Source organism: Hemibagrus wyckioides, linkage group LG16 (genome assembly GCF_019097595.1).
Source record: "Hemibagrus wyckioides isolate EC202008001 linkage group LG16, SWU_Hwy_1.0, whole genome shotgun sequence".
NCBI classification, from domain to species: domain Eukaryota; kingdom Metazoa; phylum Chordata; class Actinopteri; order Siluriformes; family Bagridae; genus Hemibagrus; species Hemibagrus wyckioides.
This window is the reverse complement of record NC_080725.1, coordinates 7,316,259-7,333,332: the sequence shown is the minus strand read 5'-3', so window position 1 is coordinate 7,333,332 and position 17,074 is coordinate 7,316,259. Positions and strand designations below refer to the sequence as shown.

Sequence of the window (17,074 nt, the reverse complement as noted above, 5' to 3'; positions counted from 1 at the left end):
TTAAATTCCATCTCAGAAGCAAGTGTTACATCCAGTCAAACACCAGCTCCATATTTAAAACCCACAGTATCTTTCCTTTAAACCACTGTCTGAATTCCCATTGAATTAAACAGCTGAGCCCATCTCAAGGGGTCCACATTTGCATTTTTAATCATTTTGTCATAAGCAATGGACGCTTTTGTCCGAAGCAATGTATGGCTGAGAAAAATACAATCCTATCATAGGATTTAGCAGTTAGGATTAATGGTCAGGCTCAAGTGACCAACAGGGTTTTTCTGTGATTTAAACTCATTTTCAGATCATTCTGAGAATCTTAACCACTGCGCTACCCTTGACCATATTTTCAGCTTGGTCAAATGAACTTGATTTGTGACCCAGAGCACTTCAGGTAGACTGTGAAGCTTTAATTAGTGCTTCTATTCTACTTGGGATTGGCTTATGCTGAGCTCCCTGTGAAATTCATTATGGAGCGACTCTCCCACACAGGTGAGCCAGGAGTTTCGCTTATTATAAATCCACCCCTGCTATATCACACAGCTTATTACAGACTGGAGCAGACAGACACTCTTTCCATGCCTCAGAGGAGCTATGTACATGTATATACAGCACCAATTTTACACTACATAAAAATACACACAGACCTTGGCTTTGGTTGTGCTGTGGTTTGCATTCCCCTGTGAAATAATCCTTCATTTTATTTACTCTGACCCTGCAATTTCTCTCACGCTTATCTTCCTGTGTTGGCTTGTCATATGGTTGCATAGTCTTACCTACATTTCTGAATATGAAAATGATAGGAAATGCTATTGAGTATGAATATATTTAAAATAAAAATAGTAAAACAGGAAATCTGCTTTAAACCAAACACAGCTTCTTTATGCTTCGTTCCTGTTGTTGTGTTCTGGTTTATAATCTCATAAAATCCATGATTATTCTATAGGAACTTCTAAAGACAAGTTTTTTTCTGCATTTTTTATCCTTTTTTTTTTTTTTTTTACATTTCACCCACCAGTCCTGTCTTCTGCTTCTGCAGAAATCTACTTGGTAACAGTGTGTTGGTCCCTGCACTTTCCTCCAGAACTCTGCTGTGTGTCACACAGATGCTCCCCAAATAGCAGTTTCATTAGATGCGAAATCCACCATGACACGGACCAGCTGGTGGAGAACCTCACTCTGCTCTCTGATCCTACATGTATTATGGCAGCTTAGTGCGGCAGGATAGGAAAACCCTAAAATAACCAGTACATGTATAAATCCCCAAATTATTGCACTTACTCAAAACATTTTCATCGTTTTTTTTATTAGTTCTATTTTCTCTCAAATCATATGCTGCAAAATTAATATTCTCTCAATTATATTCTATCTTTTAAATAATTTTAAAAAATCCTCTTAGTATCCAGAAACTTGATTCATGACTCTGAATAAAAATGAGGGTGCACACATAAAATCCGTCCCTCTCCATAAAGAGGTAGTTGATGGTTGACCTGTAGTCAGATGATGGCTCTAAAAATACACATGCAGTTAAAATTCCATTAAGAAATACTGTAATAGAGCCATGATAATAAAAAAAAGGGTTCAAGAGTACACTACCTGCCTACATGGTGAAGAGTATGGTGATGGAGACCCCAGTTTGTTCTTTTTAAATTCAGGTTCATGTCATTTATTGCAGGTTTTGCCCCTATTCATGAAGGGTGTCAATAATTGCAAAGTTTACTTTATGTGGTATGCACAGAATAATGCCGGTGTTGATGTATTATAATCACATGATAACATATTCATCTGTCTTATCTAGCACATATTGAACTCACAGTTTATGACTCTAGTAGGGCTTTTGGAAATATGAATATAGAGGGGGCTTTACTGATAGTCCTTTTTCTGGCTGCAAGTAGGTGAGAGAGGATAGAGGGGACATGTAGCTGGAGAACACTGTGGACTTTTTCAGTGGTTGTTCCTACTCCCATGCCCACGCTCTCACTGGAGGACAAAGTGGATGAACACAAACAGCGCAGTGAAATGGACCTTGTACAGAAAGATACAGTGTACTTATCACCAGACACTCCATTCAGTAACTGGCTTGTTAAACAAGATATTTCCACCAACCACCAGACAGACTTTCTCTTTGAAACCTTTCATACCATAAAATCTGACAATTTTCTTATGTAATGCCCAAATGCTTAGCAAGGACCTAAATACTGTATGTGTTATAAGTATAAGAACGAATTCTTCTAGGTTTTTACCTCAAGCAATAGAAGCATTCGCTCTAATTGGATAACTCATAATTTGTCTTCAGCCAGCACTTCAGTTCAATTCTGACTGGTTGGAACAAAAATCTGGCTTGAAATATTTTCTTTACAAAATAAACATTAAGCGCTTTCAGAAGTTTGTGAATTTTTTTGTACTTTTTGAAACCTTGGGACACTCTGGAACACAATCCAGATGGCCATGGAGGTCTTCGGCTGTGTGGGGGATACATACGACTCATTCTGTGGGGGAAAGGGGGTGACGGAGTTTAGCTCTTTAATAGGCTTTCATGACAAGATGCTTTGAGAAAGTGCTGAAGCACTAACCCAAAATAACATAGTGAAGTCTGACTGCGATTGCATCACTTGCATCACATTAACATGGTGCCACAGATGGTGCCAATGAGTGTACTTCACCCCCTCCAGTCTCTCTGTGTGTTGCCTCTCTCTCTCTCTGTCTCTCTCTCTCTCTCTCTCTCTCTCTCACACACACACACAGAGTTTTCCACTTAAAATTAGCACCTCTCTGGAAGCTGAAAACTACAACATTCAAACCTTACGTCAACATTCTCACAGACTGCTAGGTAATAAAAAAGACAATAAAATCAAGTTAATAAAAAAGATAGCTAATACACTTTAAAAAAACAACAACAAAAAAACATTTAATTGTTGCTATCATATCTTTGATAAAAATGTTGTTTTACACAATCTGACTAATCTACATTCATTAATGTTACAAAACCTGATATTATTGTATAAATATATTGTCTACCTTAAGATGACAAGTGCTATTATTAATAAAGCATTTATAGTATTGACACGTTCAGGGATTGCGTTGCTCCTTAAGGTCTAAAGGTTACTTTATTAAATAATCCATAGTTCCCTAATCCACTTAAAGTATACCTTATATGAATGAATAATGTAACATTACAAATCTGTAGGAAAATTACAATGACAGATATACAGTAGAATAAACAAGCAAACAAACAAAAGGTTTCTTGGCCTTTATTCATTAAACGTCATGTTCTCAAACTTTTCTATATATTGCTAAAATAAATTAATTAATTATAAATACATTAATTAATTGATTGAATTACATTTAAAACCTTTTTTAAGTTTTACATTATTATTATTATTATTATTATTATTATTATTATTTCAGGCGTACTGTCATCCTTTTTTTAATTCATGAACAATCAAATTCATTTAATTAAATATAAGTGTTATTTAGATACTTATATAGAAAGTTTTAAATGGGGAGAGAGAGAGAGAGAGAGAGAGAGAGAGAGAGAGAGAGAATAAAAGAATCTGGACAGGTATATAAATAACTTATGCATGCAAGGATCAACTGCTCATACTTTCCCCCCAGTGATTCTCTGGATCTGTTTATTCTCCAGACTTTCCGTGTGTGATAATCCAGTACAGGGAACATGAGTCGAACCCTGGAGAGACCACAGTATAAACCCAGCATGGTGCTGTTCCCCATCAGCAGTCTTACTGGTACCCAGTATATGTTTTCACATGAATCATGAGCGATCTTTTGTACACACACACACTTACACACACACACACCAAACGCTTGCGTATGGTTCATTACAACAGCGTTTGTTTGTTTTGTTTTTTTTTCCTCCTTTGCTAATCGATTCAGCATCACTGACCGTCTGTCAGCGGCACTTTTCTACAGCTATCCACGCCCGCGCCTCCCACTACGGTGGTGTGTGTTGCGCATGCGCACGGCTTCTCGTCAGCGACTACGCTAGCAGACCGGCCGCCCACAGTCGCCCACTAGCGCGCGCGCTCTGCTCCGCCCCTTTCGTTCATTCATTCTAATTGCAGCCGGAGCGCTCGAGCGCTCAGATTGTGAGCGCCGCTTCCTCTTGCCTTTCGGATTAACTGCACTGTGCCTGACTTCAGTATGCTGCAATACGAAGGTAGGAGATTACTGGCGCTACAAGGATTTCCTTTTCGACACCAGTCAGTGATATTTTGTGGTCGAATCGACAGGTTTTTTTCTGCATTTGGTGCCTCTTGGACTCTCCAGTTTTGAATGGACGGTTTATTGGAGCGCTGGTAGGGTATTTATTATGGGCTGTGGGAATTAACTACACTACTGACAAAATTTCCCGACTGTAGTTCTTCTAGCACTGGATTTTCTACACCCCTTTTAGGCAGTCCTTTGACACAGTCTGTACAAATTAATAGTGCCATTTCCTGACTGCTTCATTTAGCTGTCAAATGTATACACTCTGCTGCATAGTTGAGTGCTTAATTTAAAATAAATTATAGTAATCTACCAAATTAGTTTTTTAAAAGGGTTTAAAATACTAAAGATGAATAACCTCATGATAACTCATGTCCCTGTGCTTAGACATCGCCTCTCCCTGCTTCATGTTCTGTTCTTTTCCTGCTCTTCATTTTTTTTTATTCTTTCCCACTTTCACTTTGTTGATACAACGCCTATATCAGAGCTCTGTGTTGTCTGATACCCAACACAAATCTGATACTCACATCCTCTTAGTAACCCAGTCGACTCTGAGCAAGATTTTGTTGCCAAGTCACGTGACAGACAGTGTGCTTCAATTTGTGTCCAGTATTCACGTGCAAGATCTGTCACATCAGTCAACATTACACCTTCATGGCTCTGGTTATCTATCAATGTATTCACTGAGGCTTAAAAGCACTTTTGTATGTTGCTCTGGATAAGGGCATCTGCCAAATGCCATGAATGTAAATGGTAAAAATATATATAAATACTTATCTTTTCGGATACTGGTCGTATCAGACAAGTAACCCCTCTACATTGGGCAAAATGTAAAATTCTGGCCCAGTGTGTCAGATATTATTGTATGCTTTGTGTGGTATGAAATGTGGAGGCGTCTCATTCTTTATAGTTTTCTTGCTGTGTTTAGTAGGGAATAGTTAGTGGGAGGGATGGATTGGTGTCCAAGTGTGGGAAGAAGCAGTGTGGGCAAAACTGTGTGGGCTCCTTATACATGTGGCTTATTTCCTAGAGACAGGTTCAGGCCTAACATACTGTATTATTGGGAAAATTTAGTCTAAACTGTCATATTATAAATATTAGAAAAGTTGTCCATATGTGTTCCTACCCTGTAACTTTGTGTTTGCTTCATCTCCTGCCCCAGGGTATGTTTGTTAAAGCTGCTTGCTATAGTGCTCCATCTTTACATACTGAATTTTTTGATGTAAGCCAAATAATATGATCATTCTAATATGTAATACATTCAGTGAACATGGTTCTTTTTATGCTCTTAATAATGTGTTACACTATGTCCATGTCAGCAAGTCAGATCAAATTTCAAGTGAATCTTACTAACTGGCTGATAAAACCAATCTTGTATTTCCTTTGCTCCTAGTGAACGGGACTCCATCCAGCCAGCTGTCTACACTGAACTGTATGAAGTCACCCAGTCCGACTCCAGCCAGCCCAGGGAGCCTCAAGAAGGTAAGTACATATACTATTTATATACACTTTCACACCATTATACAACTCATGCTCAGTTATATCTGTCTTGATCTCCAGTTCTTACTAGGAATTTATGGTTTAATGGGTTATTAATATTTTTAGACCGCCTTCCCCATTCCAGCCCTTGGTAACACACTGCTTATGTGTTCTCAGGAGAAGGACAAGGCAGGCACCAAACGTGCAGCCTAACTCCACACACTCACTCAGAGGGGACATAGCAATGGGATACCTAGCAATGGGGAATCTCCTGAACGCTGTCACACACTCTCATACTCATTTAGCCATCAGAGCCATGTGTGAAAGCCCAGCAGATTTGTTCATGGAGACAAACCTCTGCCTTTTAGTAGTTTTGTAATGGTGAAGTAGACACACTGTCTACTGGTGGTATTAGAGTGTACAACTTGAACCTTGAACGAGCATGCAACTCAGTGGGAGTTGGGGTTTTACTGGCCACAATCATTTCACTGGTCTGAGTGTAAATGGCTAATTATGTGTGTAACCACACTGAAGTGTTCCAAATCCTGCTGCATTAGTTAATGAGGAGGCAGTAATAGTGTGTCCAAGCTCAATCAAGACCCGTCACCAACCATGTAATTATGCAATTAAGTCATTCATCTCTCTCTCTCTCTCTCTCTCTCTCTCTCTCTCTCACCCTTTCCCTTTGTCTGTCCTTCTTATTCCTTCTTCAGCTTTATCACTAAATGCACTAATACTAAAGATTTTCCATTGATGGCCCACCCTGGCAATATTTGGCTTTTTCATGTGGTGTAAGTATATAGTTGTGTAAATAAAATGGTTTGAGTTGTGTGAGATTGAAGGATATATGAAAGACCTCTGTGATGGCTTGTACTGTAGACTCTTAAGTGACCATTGCTGCTTTTACAGGATGTCTGGATCTCAGTCTTTCATTGAGTTGAGCCTATATATGTAGAATCTGTGGCGCAGCTGCTGCTCAGTGATAAAAACTAAGATTGTTCTAAAACTGAGCCTGAGATAGAGAAATGACACTCTACACTCTCTGAGTTCACCTAAGCCTGTTTTATATTCACCGCACATATCCGCACCAGTCAGTGATCACTGGAAGAGTGCTCGAAGCAGGATGATCTCAGTGCGCTTTGATCTGAGGAGGATTGCTTTGCACTACTTGCTGCTTGCCACCTCTCCAGAGGAAAATTTCAAGCAGTCTGATGATCGGCTTCAAGCAAGGCAGAATCTTGATGGCTTCACAGCCATCTGCCGTATAAGTAGGTCACACTATGATAAAAAAGCGCACATTTTGTGAATGGGGTTAAGGCAGATGAAAAGTGCTTCTGCATAAATTTAATGTTGAGGCACTCCAGCACAGAATGTTCCTGTTTTCTCATTTAGGAAAAAAGCCTTGAATGTTGTGTGACCTGTGGCATTTATGCCTAGTTTTTACACACCTACTTGTTTGGAGAGTTTCTGTTTCTTTATTTTATTGATGTGTGGCTCTCTGCAAATGGTCTCTGGGGATTTTTGTCATTGCATACATAATGCACAGTTCTGATTCTCCACATCTCCTGCAGCACTGAATTTCTGCTTAGCACTGAACTATTTTTACACATCTGGTATGCCTGGGTGATCTCTCTTATAGTACTAATATATATATGATATAGGAACACAGAATTTTGCAGGACATTTTGTCTTTGGAAAGTATTAAGAAAATATTTAAATATACAAATCCTTTCGGTCATGATAAGAATAAAAGAGTAATAATATGATGCTGCGTTAACAATTTTTTGTGTTTAGAATCAATTAAGTGAAATTCCCAACAAATGAACTGTCTGACCTTTAAAACAAAAGGCATTTGTGTGGTAGGTGTAGTGTTTTTTTTTCTGGCACTATTCAGTCTCTATTGTGCATGCACAAACCTTTTGAATTTTTATAGACAATGTCGATCATGAAAACGATGCCTTATGGTTGCTTGAAGACTGAGATTGCTTAAGAGATGTGTTTGAGTGTTAGGCAGCGTCTGTTATGTAGTATGTGAATATTGGTGGTTGTAGAGTGAAAAGTGAAATAAATAGAGGAATTTGGAAAATAATTTGGAAGAGTGAAGAGAGGGATGAAGTGTAAGCTGTTACCACAGCAACATCAGATGAATGGAAGAACAGATATGTGAAGAAGAAGAGTGGAGGGCACCGGGGCAGGTAGTGTAGGACGGAGTGATACAAAGTAACGACAATATAAGAAGAAGAATATTAATGAATGAATAGAATCCAATTCATGTTGATTTTGGTTTTTGGACCAGCATTGTTATAGGAAAGAAATTTTAGTTTGGTGCTTTTATAGATGGAATAGCAGTATAGTACATAGTGTGACCTATTTTTAGTATTACACAAGAGTGGCAACTTCTCTGCATGATAGGATTGTGTCTTAGTGTTTCAGTCCTTGTCTTTTTTTCCTCCTTTCATATTTTTCTCCAATGCCCTCTGGCTTTGTTTTCCTAGTGAAGCTGCATATTCCTTTAATGTTAAGCATTAATCAATGCACAGACTAACAATATACACAGAGTGTCCACAAAGTCAGGATCTGTCTCAGCTTGGCTGGTGTCCCAGTCTCAGCAGAGAGAGAGAGAGAGAGAGAGCTTGTGAGTGAGAGAGAGAGAGAGAGAGAGAGGGTGTGTGTGTGTGGTGTGTGTGTGTGTGTGTCTGTGACAGAGAGAGAGAGAGAGAGAGAGAGAAAGAGAGCTTATGAGTGAGAGAGAGAGAGGGTGTGTGTGTCTGTGTGAGAGAGAGAGAGAGAGAGAGAGAGAGAATGAATAGATACTTCTAAACATCTGCTGTTCAGATTTTACATTATGGGTGATCAGTTTTAATGCTGATTCATCTTTTGTTCCATCCAATCCCTTCTTTCGTATTCTCTTTATACAGTCAGTTAAATCATAGCCTGGCTTTATAACCCACACTGACTGTTGGGTTGCATGCTCTTCTCATTTGTGTGTATGTTTGCACATTTTCTTGTCATTGATTTCACAGTATTTTGTTTTGTTATTTGTTTATTTTTAATTAAAACCTTTTTTTGCATTTCATAAAAATACATGTGTGTCATCTGTGTTATGTGAAAGCATAAAAAATGCATGTTTTTGTGGTTTTGTGAGTCCATTTTTCAGTATCATGAGGAGCATCACACTGCACACAGCAGATAAGTGGTCATCGGTTTCTTGCCCTCTTTTTCTCACACAACTGAGTTACATGTGATGGCTGTGTTTGTTCATTTTGTGCATTTGTTGTTGTTTCCATTCTGTTCATTTATCCAGTGTTTTCATTAGAATAGATTCTTGAATTGTGTTTTTATCACATCTTTCATTCCTGACAGAGTAAGATCAATTTAATTTATTTGTATTGTGTGTGTGTGTGTGTGTGTGTGTGCATATATAAATAAATCATATTGAATAACTTGACGTCACTGTGTGTATGTGTCAATATTGTTGCTCCAGTGAAATCATGAACATTGCTGAGTTTCAGTAAGATCCTGGCTGTAATGCTGAGGGTTTCTATAAACAGTACACTCATAGTACATCAAATAATGGATTAATGGATTAATGGATGTTCTGCCTGGATTTGAATAAATAATCTCTGTGTTCAGGGAGAGAAATGAAGAAAAGAAAGACAAGCAGCAAGGTTTTGTGTCCTTCTGTTCTTTGTTTCTGAATTGTATTGTAAAATCTGGTACAAAGTAAGGAATTATAGGATCCCATTGGAAAATAAACTTCAGGGTGATTCACGTCAGGGTTGATTGTTTTCCAATATCCACACAATCCAAAGTTTTTTATCCTTCTTATACCACAACAATTAGGCAAAACCATTTAGCACTTTTTGATTTATTAATGAACATCTCATACTATGTTCCAGCTCATGTTTCCAACAAGGTTATAACAGTCTCACCTCAGCAGCAGCTTTTTTCTTCTGAATCAGAATTGAGAATTCAGCAGCTCTATGGTTTAAATGTTAGCAGGTCCTTTGTAGACTATGCTGTTAATCAAAATCTAAGTACAGGAAGCATTACAAAGCGAATAGGATGAGTGTGTTCTTTCATAACTGTCCACAGAGGAACAGGAAATCATCATATTTGGCAAGCTGAGAGACAGGAAACAGGAAATTGTTTTGTATGGGCATGTACTCTGTCTCTGTCTCTCTCTCTCACACACACACACACAGATTATTACTATTACTGTTGCTCACTCTGACAGACCCACAGTTTCCATGGAAACAGAGTTGTATTGCTGTTACTATGGCCTGCGATCTCAATGAAATGGTACAGAATTGCAGTATTAAGAGTAGCACACACACGCACACACACACATACACACACACACACACTTTCAGGTTGATCCAAAGTTGTGAGCTTGCTTGTCCTACTTTAATTGAGCAACACCCAAATCAACAGTAACAAACGCAGCTTAGGCAGTGATTAGACTTGGTAGACTCTCCCTCTGGGTTTGCACTACATTTTGACTGCTAGACATCTCTCTCTCTCTGTCTCTCTCTCTGTCTCTCTCTCACACACACACACACACACTTCACACTTCCCATATCTCTCGGCACTCAGCCCGATCGCTGCCCTCCACACATATTGTCTAATTCCATTCTGTTCATTCTCAGCACTGACACAAAGGGTCCCATATATTCAGGCTGAAAAAGCATTTTGCATCCACTGTGCATTTTTGTACTCAGTCCCTCTCTCTAGCTCACTCACTGCTGTCATGACAACAAGCCGCTGAGCCACCCAAGGGTTTTGCCTCAGCCCAGTGTCGAGTGTTAGCTTTAAAGGTGAGAATAGCTGTGGCCCCACAGAATTAAGAGGAACTGATAGTAAAGATATTGAGGTGAAACAGCTGCCTGTAAAGTGCTTTAGACGTTAAACATGCCAGATAGACCGTCACTCATGTCATTTTCCGGTTATCCAACACCACTTGTAATAAACGTGCATTTAGCTAATCTCCGCACTCTGCCTCTCACAGGGCTCTGAAGAGAACGGCTCTTCCAGCTCTCTGGCCTCCACTAAGGTCTGCAGTCTGGATGAGGGTGATGGTGCTGTCAGTGATGGTATGTAACCATTCAACCATTCTAACTGAGATTAAATCAAAAGCACTGAATTCTTCAACAAAGCATAATTTGATTTATTGTATTATTAAAAACGAACTTTTATCGTATCACCTTTTCTCAACTTGGACCCACGAACACATACATGTACAAAACTTTTAGCAGGGCTATGACAGATATAATTGCCTTTTCTTCATTTAAAATAAAATAAGTTTATGAATCTTCATGTGTCGGGTTCTCCTCTGATTAGCTGAGCCGGTGGAGGAGAGCACAGCACCTGCAGTCCCGGCCTCCATCTCTGACCGCTACACAGTTGGCCGAATGATCGGCGACGGCAACTTTGCAGTAGTGCATGAGTGTGTGGAGCGCTCTACTGGCCGGGCCTATGCTCTGAAGATTATCAATAAAGGCAAATGCAGAGGAAAAGTGAGTACAGCACAGTAAAAATGTATTTACTTTTGAAGTCCTAAACATAAGAATGCTTCACGTGCAGTATTTATAAGCTGTATTTACAAGTAAGACAACATGTGCTTCTCTGTTGAGGTCTGATCATCAAGCCCACTGGAATTCCTACCTAGACTTTAAAAGATATGTTCCTCTCCTCTTGAAAGCTTCTTGAAAGTTAAAAGATTAAGCTTTAATCCTGGATTGTTTTTCCTTGTGCTCCCTCTTCCAGGAGCAAATGATCCAGAACGAGGTGGCTATTCTGCGGAGAGTTAAACATCCCAACATCGTGCTGCTGATTGAGGAGATGGACACATACAGCGAGCTCTACCTTGTCATGGAGCTTGTCAAGGTGTGCTCATTATACAGTTTGATGCATACCTTTTTCTGGTTCTGTAGCAAAGTAAAGAATCGATTCACAAGTAGCAAGTCAGATGTGAGCTTGCATGTTCATTTTTAATATACTCACACTTTTTGTACTCTTAAACTTTTTTTTTATAAACATGTGCACATTACAAATGTAGCAATTCAGGGCAACAACAAAAAAGGCCATATAGTAACCTTTATCTAGTCTAAATGCTAATCTCAACAAATTTAGAGAAACAGGACATAAAGGAGCACACAGATTTTGGAGGGCCTTTTGTGTTTGATATCTTGTTTCGTCAGTCCTTACAGTACAGCTGGCTCAGTCCAACGCAGCTCTATATAAAGCTGCTGCTCCACTTAGCCTTCACTGTGAGGGGATTTCTGTAAACCAGGCCACTGTAAACTTTCTGCTCATGATATTTATCAACAACAAGCTGATGTGAAGTAATGACCTAATGAATTGATGATCTTGACATGTGTGTACTTAATAGGCTTTTGTATTATGACTAAATGACTAAATGACTTGAAAAATGATGAAAAAGCTTGACGGTTGTCGGTTTAAAACTTTGCAGGTGTTTATTGTGTTGTTGTGTCTTGCATGTCCACAGGGGGGCGACCTCTTTGACGCTATTACCTCTGCGACCAGATACACAGAGAGGGATGCCAGTGGCATGCTGTACAACCTGGCCAACGCTATTAAATATCTACACAGCCTTAACATCGTCCACAGAGACATTAAACCAGAGAACCTTTTGGTAAGAAGATCATTTAAACTTTACTTTATACAGCCAGACATGCATTTATTAATTATTATAACATTCAGTTAATTATTCATTTGAAAGGTCGTTGAACATATGACCCTTAAGTTTACCTGCCAAATTCAACTTCAGCATTAAAATAAGCCTTTTGTAATCCTGATATATGACATTAAACACGGACACTGTAATTACAAATGAGAAAAGTGATAGTGAAGCAAAGTGATATATCAAGCAGAGGACAATCCAAGTAGTGCTATTTTTAATTAAGTGCTCAGAGTAGTGGTGTAAAAGCCAGAGAAAGTGCAGACTCCTTATTTATTTAGTTATTTATTTATTTTTGAGTCCTTAGAAGTTAGGGGTTAGTTGAGTGTTCTTGGAAGAATTGGGTCTTTAGCCATTTTTTTCAAAACTGTGACAGATTTCAGATTAAGTTTGACGTTTATTTCATCACTGATGGACAGTCAGTTTGAAGGTTTGGAAAAGGGACCTCATACCTCTCTGAAGAGTGTTGAGGCAGGGGTAAGACAAGGACTTGTACATGAGTTTCAAAGCCTTGAAATTGAAAAATAAAGATAGATAGATAGATAGATAGATAGATAGATAGATAGATAGATAGATAGATAGATAGATAGATAGATAGATAGATAGATAGATAGATAGATAGATGTGGATGAAAGTAACTAGTAACTGAATGAATGAATAGTTGAATAGATAAGTGAATAAATTAAGGAGAAAGGCAGGGGGCAGAGTCTTTGTGTGTCAGTGTCGTCCTTCCCGTGTTCTTCTCCTGGAGCCTGATTGTGTGATCTCACTGTCACAGGGGAGGAAGTGAGACATGACTCACAATCTGACAGTCATACTGCACCCCGTGCAATGACTAAATCGCTTCAAACACATGCCACTCTGTAGCAGAATCAGCGTGTGAGTGTGTGTACCCTGGCCTCAGCATCCGACGATGATTAAGACAGACAGAGAGACAGAGAGGCCATAAATAAGTGCATCTCTGCTTAAACATTATTCACAGAGAAATGGATGTGGGCATTTTAGGCTCAAATATTTTACCACAGTGATTAACATGGCTTAATATAACGATTAGAATTATAGTCAATTATTGCCAGTACATCTATGTTCATTGGCATATGTGATTGTGGGCAAGCTTCACTGTGGCTGTGAAATTTAATCAGTGCGAAGTGAAATGGGCACTGAGTCAGTGGCACTCACCTCATGTTGCTGATAATTGCTTGTATTACTAAAACTTTGCAACTATCATCACTCCAAATGGGTCTCTCTATCTCTATCTCTTTCTCTGACTCTCTCTCTCTCTCTCTCTCTCTCTTTTTCCCAGATGTCATTCATTCACATTATATAACTGAACAGAGCAGGGAAAGTGGGATGTGTTAGTGGCAGCAGTCTGTCTTTTTACTTTAGCATAAGTCAAACTCAGGCTGAAGCTGAAGCACATACTAGCACTAAACAAAGGAACATAAAAGGTGTGGGGGTTCGAAGGACAGCAGTGTTTCAACAATTTCAGAGAGAACATTTGAATATCCCTTCAGGCCCCATGTGTTTTGAAGTCACTTTCCTGTTTGAAATAGGTTATTAGAACTGGTGAAAATCTGTGTGAAATTTGTTCACTCTAAACCTAAACACTGTGTTGTTCTCATTCAGGTGTACGAGCACCAGGACGGCAGTAAGTCTCTAAAGCTGGGAGACTTTGGCTTGGCCACAGTGGTGGACGGGCCACTCTACACCGTCTGTGGGACTCCCACTTATGTAGCACCTGAGATTATTGCAGAGACCGGGTGAGACAGTGCTCACTGATAACAACACCTCTTGGCCAACTCACTGTATTTATTTGTGCTAATTGCTTTATCATAAATTTGTATTTATTTAATTATAATCATATTTATTTATCCATGTTTTAATGAAAATTTATTTTATATTTATGAAAAATTATATATATATATATATATATATATATATTATATATATATATTACCAAGTTAAGGTCTTAATAATATGTATATACACTATATGGACAGATGTTTGCAGGCACCTGACCATCACACCCATATTTTAAACATCTGCTTCCAGTCTCCTACTTTTGCAGTTATAATAACCTCCACTCTTCTGGAAAGGCTTTTCACTAAATTTTGGAGCATGGCTGTAGCCACAAGAGCGAGATCAGGCGGTGATGTCATGTGAGGTCAGAGCTCTGTGGAGGTCATTCAAAACTTGGCAAACGTCTTAATGGACCTTGCTTTGTCATGTTGGAACAAGTTTGGCCCTTCACAATTGATCCAGTTGTGTCATTCCAACTTTGTCCAGTTTACAGACTCACATATGGGTGTGATGGTCGGGTATCCGCAAATCTTTGATGGTAAAATGCAGCACATTTAGCTGTGACTTTAAGACTAAGATCTTCTTCTCTCACTGTAGCTATGGCCTTAAGGTGGATATTTGGGCAGCTGGAGTTATCACATACATCCTACTGTGCGGCTTCCCACCGTTCCGAGGGTGAGTTTATGATGCGTTGTTTTATATTGAAGCAATTGTTTTATACTGTCAGGAGAGTGTAATCTTCAGGATCATTGGGCTCATAATATTTGACTTGCACAAGGCACAATAGGATCTTGTTTTACACACTGACTGAAATGTGGGAATGTGAACAGAGTGGTGTGTCCGTTCAGACGGAGCTGGAAGCATGTGCTGGATGGAGGTGCATTGCTGGTTATCTGAATTAATTTGTTTTTTTTTGTGGGCCCTCTGTTTCTCAGAATTTTGATGTGTGATGTGTGCTAGCCAGTGTAGGAAGTGTAACAGACATGAGTTATGTAAGACAGCAGGAGCAGCACAGCCCCCTTATGCTAACTGGCTGCACTACAATTCATCACTTCTTCCTTTTTAACAGTGATTTTCTGCAATGTGTCTCTCTTTCACAGGAGTGCAGATGACCAGGAGGCACTGTTTGACCAGATTCTGTTGGGTCAGTTAGAATTTCCTCTCCCATACTGGGACAATGTGTCAGACTCAGCCAAGGTGTGTGATGAAAAACATTCACTAATCTCATCCTTCAGTCAGTCAATTTAAATATACACTATAAATATGTATAAATATAAACGTGCTTGGCTGCACATGAAACATTTTGATGACCATCTCTATCTCTCTTTCTCTCTCTCTCTCTCTGTGTGTGTGTGTGTGTGCAGGAGCTGATTATATCCATGCTGCAGGTGGAGGTGGATCAGAGATACACAGCTCTGCAGGTGCTGGAACATCCCTGGGTCACTGTAAGTACCTCATGATGACCATGACACTTTTATAACACCTAAATAACATATACCTGATTTCCCTCACTATATTTTACATAGCCACTATCACTCAGTCAGTGAATAACATGCACAGAAAGCATAACTAATAAATGTGCTGATTATGGGAAACAGATATCAGGTGTGAGTGCTCAGTGAGACGTGCCATGCAGGGGCTGATGGGTAATTTAGTCAAGTGTCCATTTCAGCATAACCATGAAGCTTACATTAGATCAGTGATGCCATTACAGCTGTTTGGAACAAATATGAAAAATCTACAACTTGAAAAACACACTGACTTGTTCATTCATTTCCTTTATAACACCCACTAGTAAAATATCAAGTTTTTGTTTTGTTTCTGTAATATAAAATTGCACGTTACATCCACAGGATGACGGTTTATCAGAGAATGAGCATCAGCTCGCAGTGGCAGGAAAGATCAAGAAGCACTTTAACACAAGCCCCAAGCCCAGCGACACCACGTCAGATATGAACGTCATCACGGTGAGACTCGCTCTCTCATCAGCTCTATGACTCACAGTAGTTTCTGATTCTATCACGTTTTCATCATGTCATATCAGTAATTATACCACAGCACTGTTCTCCATTCTTAGAAGAGGGTTAATTAATTTTCTATAACAGCGATTCTGACAGGACTTCCTGCTCTAATTCAAATCACAGGTTCATATTATTGTGTTAATACTTTCAGGCTTTCCGGGTTCTTGCATTGAAAATTCTTAATTCAGATGTGTTTCATGTGAGTGAATTGAGTGAGCTTGAGCGTTGTGTGTGTGAGAGCTTTGTGTTGACTTGTACTGGTTTCTCTCTGCATAGCTCAACCATGACTTTGGCATCCAGAGATCAGGGTCGCTGGACTTCTATCAGCATCCAGGAATGTACTGGATAAGGTAAAGTCTGCTCACATCCGTGCCTCATTTTCTTTTTTGTGTGGTAGCTTCACCGTGTTCTTGGTGTGCGCCTGTCTCCTGTCATTTTTTACACACGTGGTTTTCCATGATCATGATTTATTATCCATTTATTGCTCAGATACTTGCTCCATAATGTTTTTTTTCAGAGAGGGTTTGATATACTTTTTTATGCTTGCACACTTTAGTGTCTGGATCATTTAAAATCACCTTTATTAATTTATACATTTCTATGGAAAACTTTGTATTGTGCAGAGTATGCCACTGAACATGCAGGTTGTATTGTGATTCCAGAAAATAATGAATAATAATAACAATAATAATAATAATAATAATCAAGGAACTTTGCAGGCAGAGCTCCTTTAAATTCTAAATAATATATTACAAATATATGTCTATATATTTATCTATCTATCTGTATTAAAGTGATGAAGATTTTCACCTTCGGATTGAATCACTACTTTCTAAATACTGTATATTCCCTT

General features: G+C 39.0%; 1 protein-coding gene across 4 annotated transcripts in view; it reads left to right on the top strand.

The window, feature by feature from the left end:
- The window catches only part of dclk1a (doublecortin-like kinase 1a), a 56,541-nt gene that overhangs the window by 37,710 nt on the left and 1,757 nt on the right, over positions 1–17,074 (top strand). The window contains exons 1-12 of one of the 4 annotated variants that reach the window (XM_058412416.1): positions 4,032–4,171; positions 5,615–5,703; positions 10,709–10,793; positions 11,041–11,216; positions 11,467–11,586; positions 12,209–12,355; positions 14,027–14,160; positions 14,798–14,875; positions 15,301–15,397; positions 15,565–15,645; positions 16,054–16,167; positions 16,498–16,571. In XM_058412416.1, coding sequence (XP_058268399.1) covers positions 4,156–4,171; positions 5,615–5,703; positions 10,709–10,793; positions 11,041–11,216; positions 11,467–11,586; positions 12,209–12,355; positions 14,027–14,160; positions 14,798–14,875; positions 15,301–15,397; positions 15,565–15,645; positions 16,054–16,167; positions 16,498–16,571 — 1,211 coding nt within the window. In that variant the 5' untranslated portion in view covers positions 4,032–4,155. The other 3 variants (XM_058412415.1, XR_009206895.1, XM_058412417.1) reach the window with 3 other exon arrangements.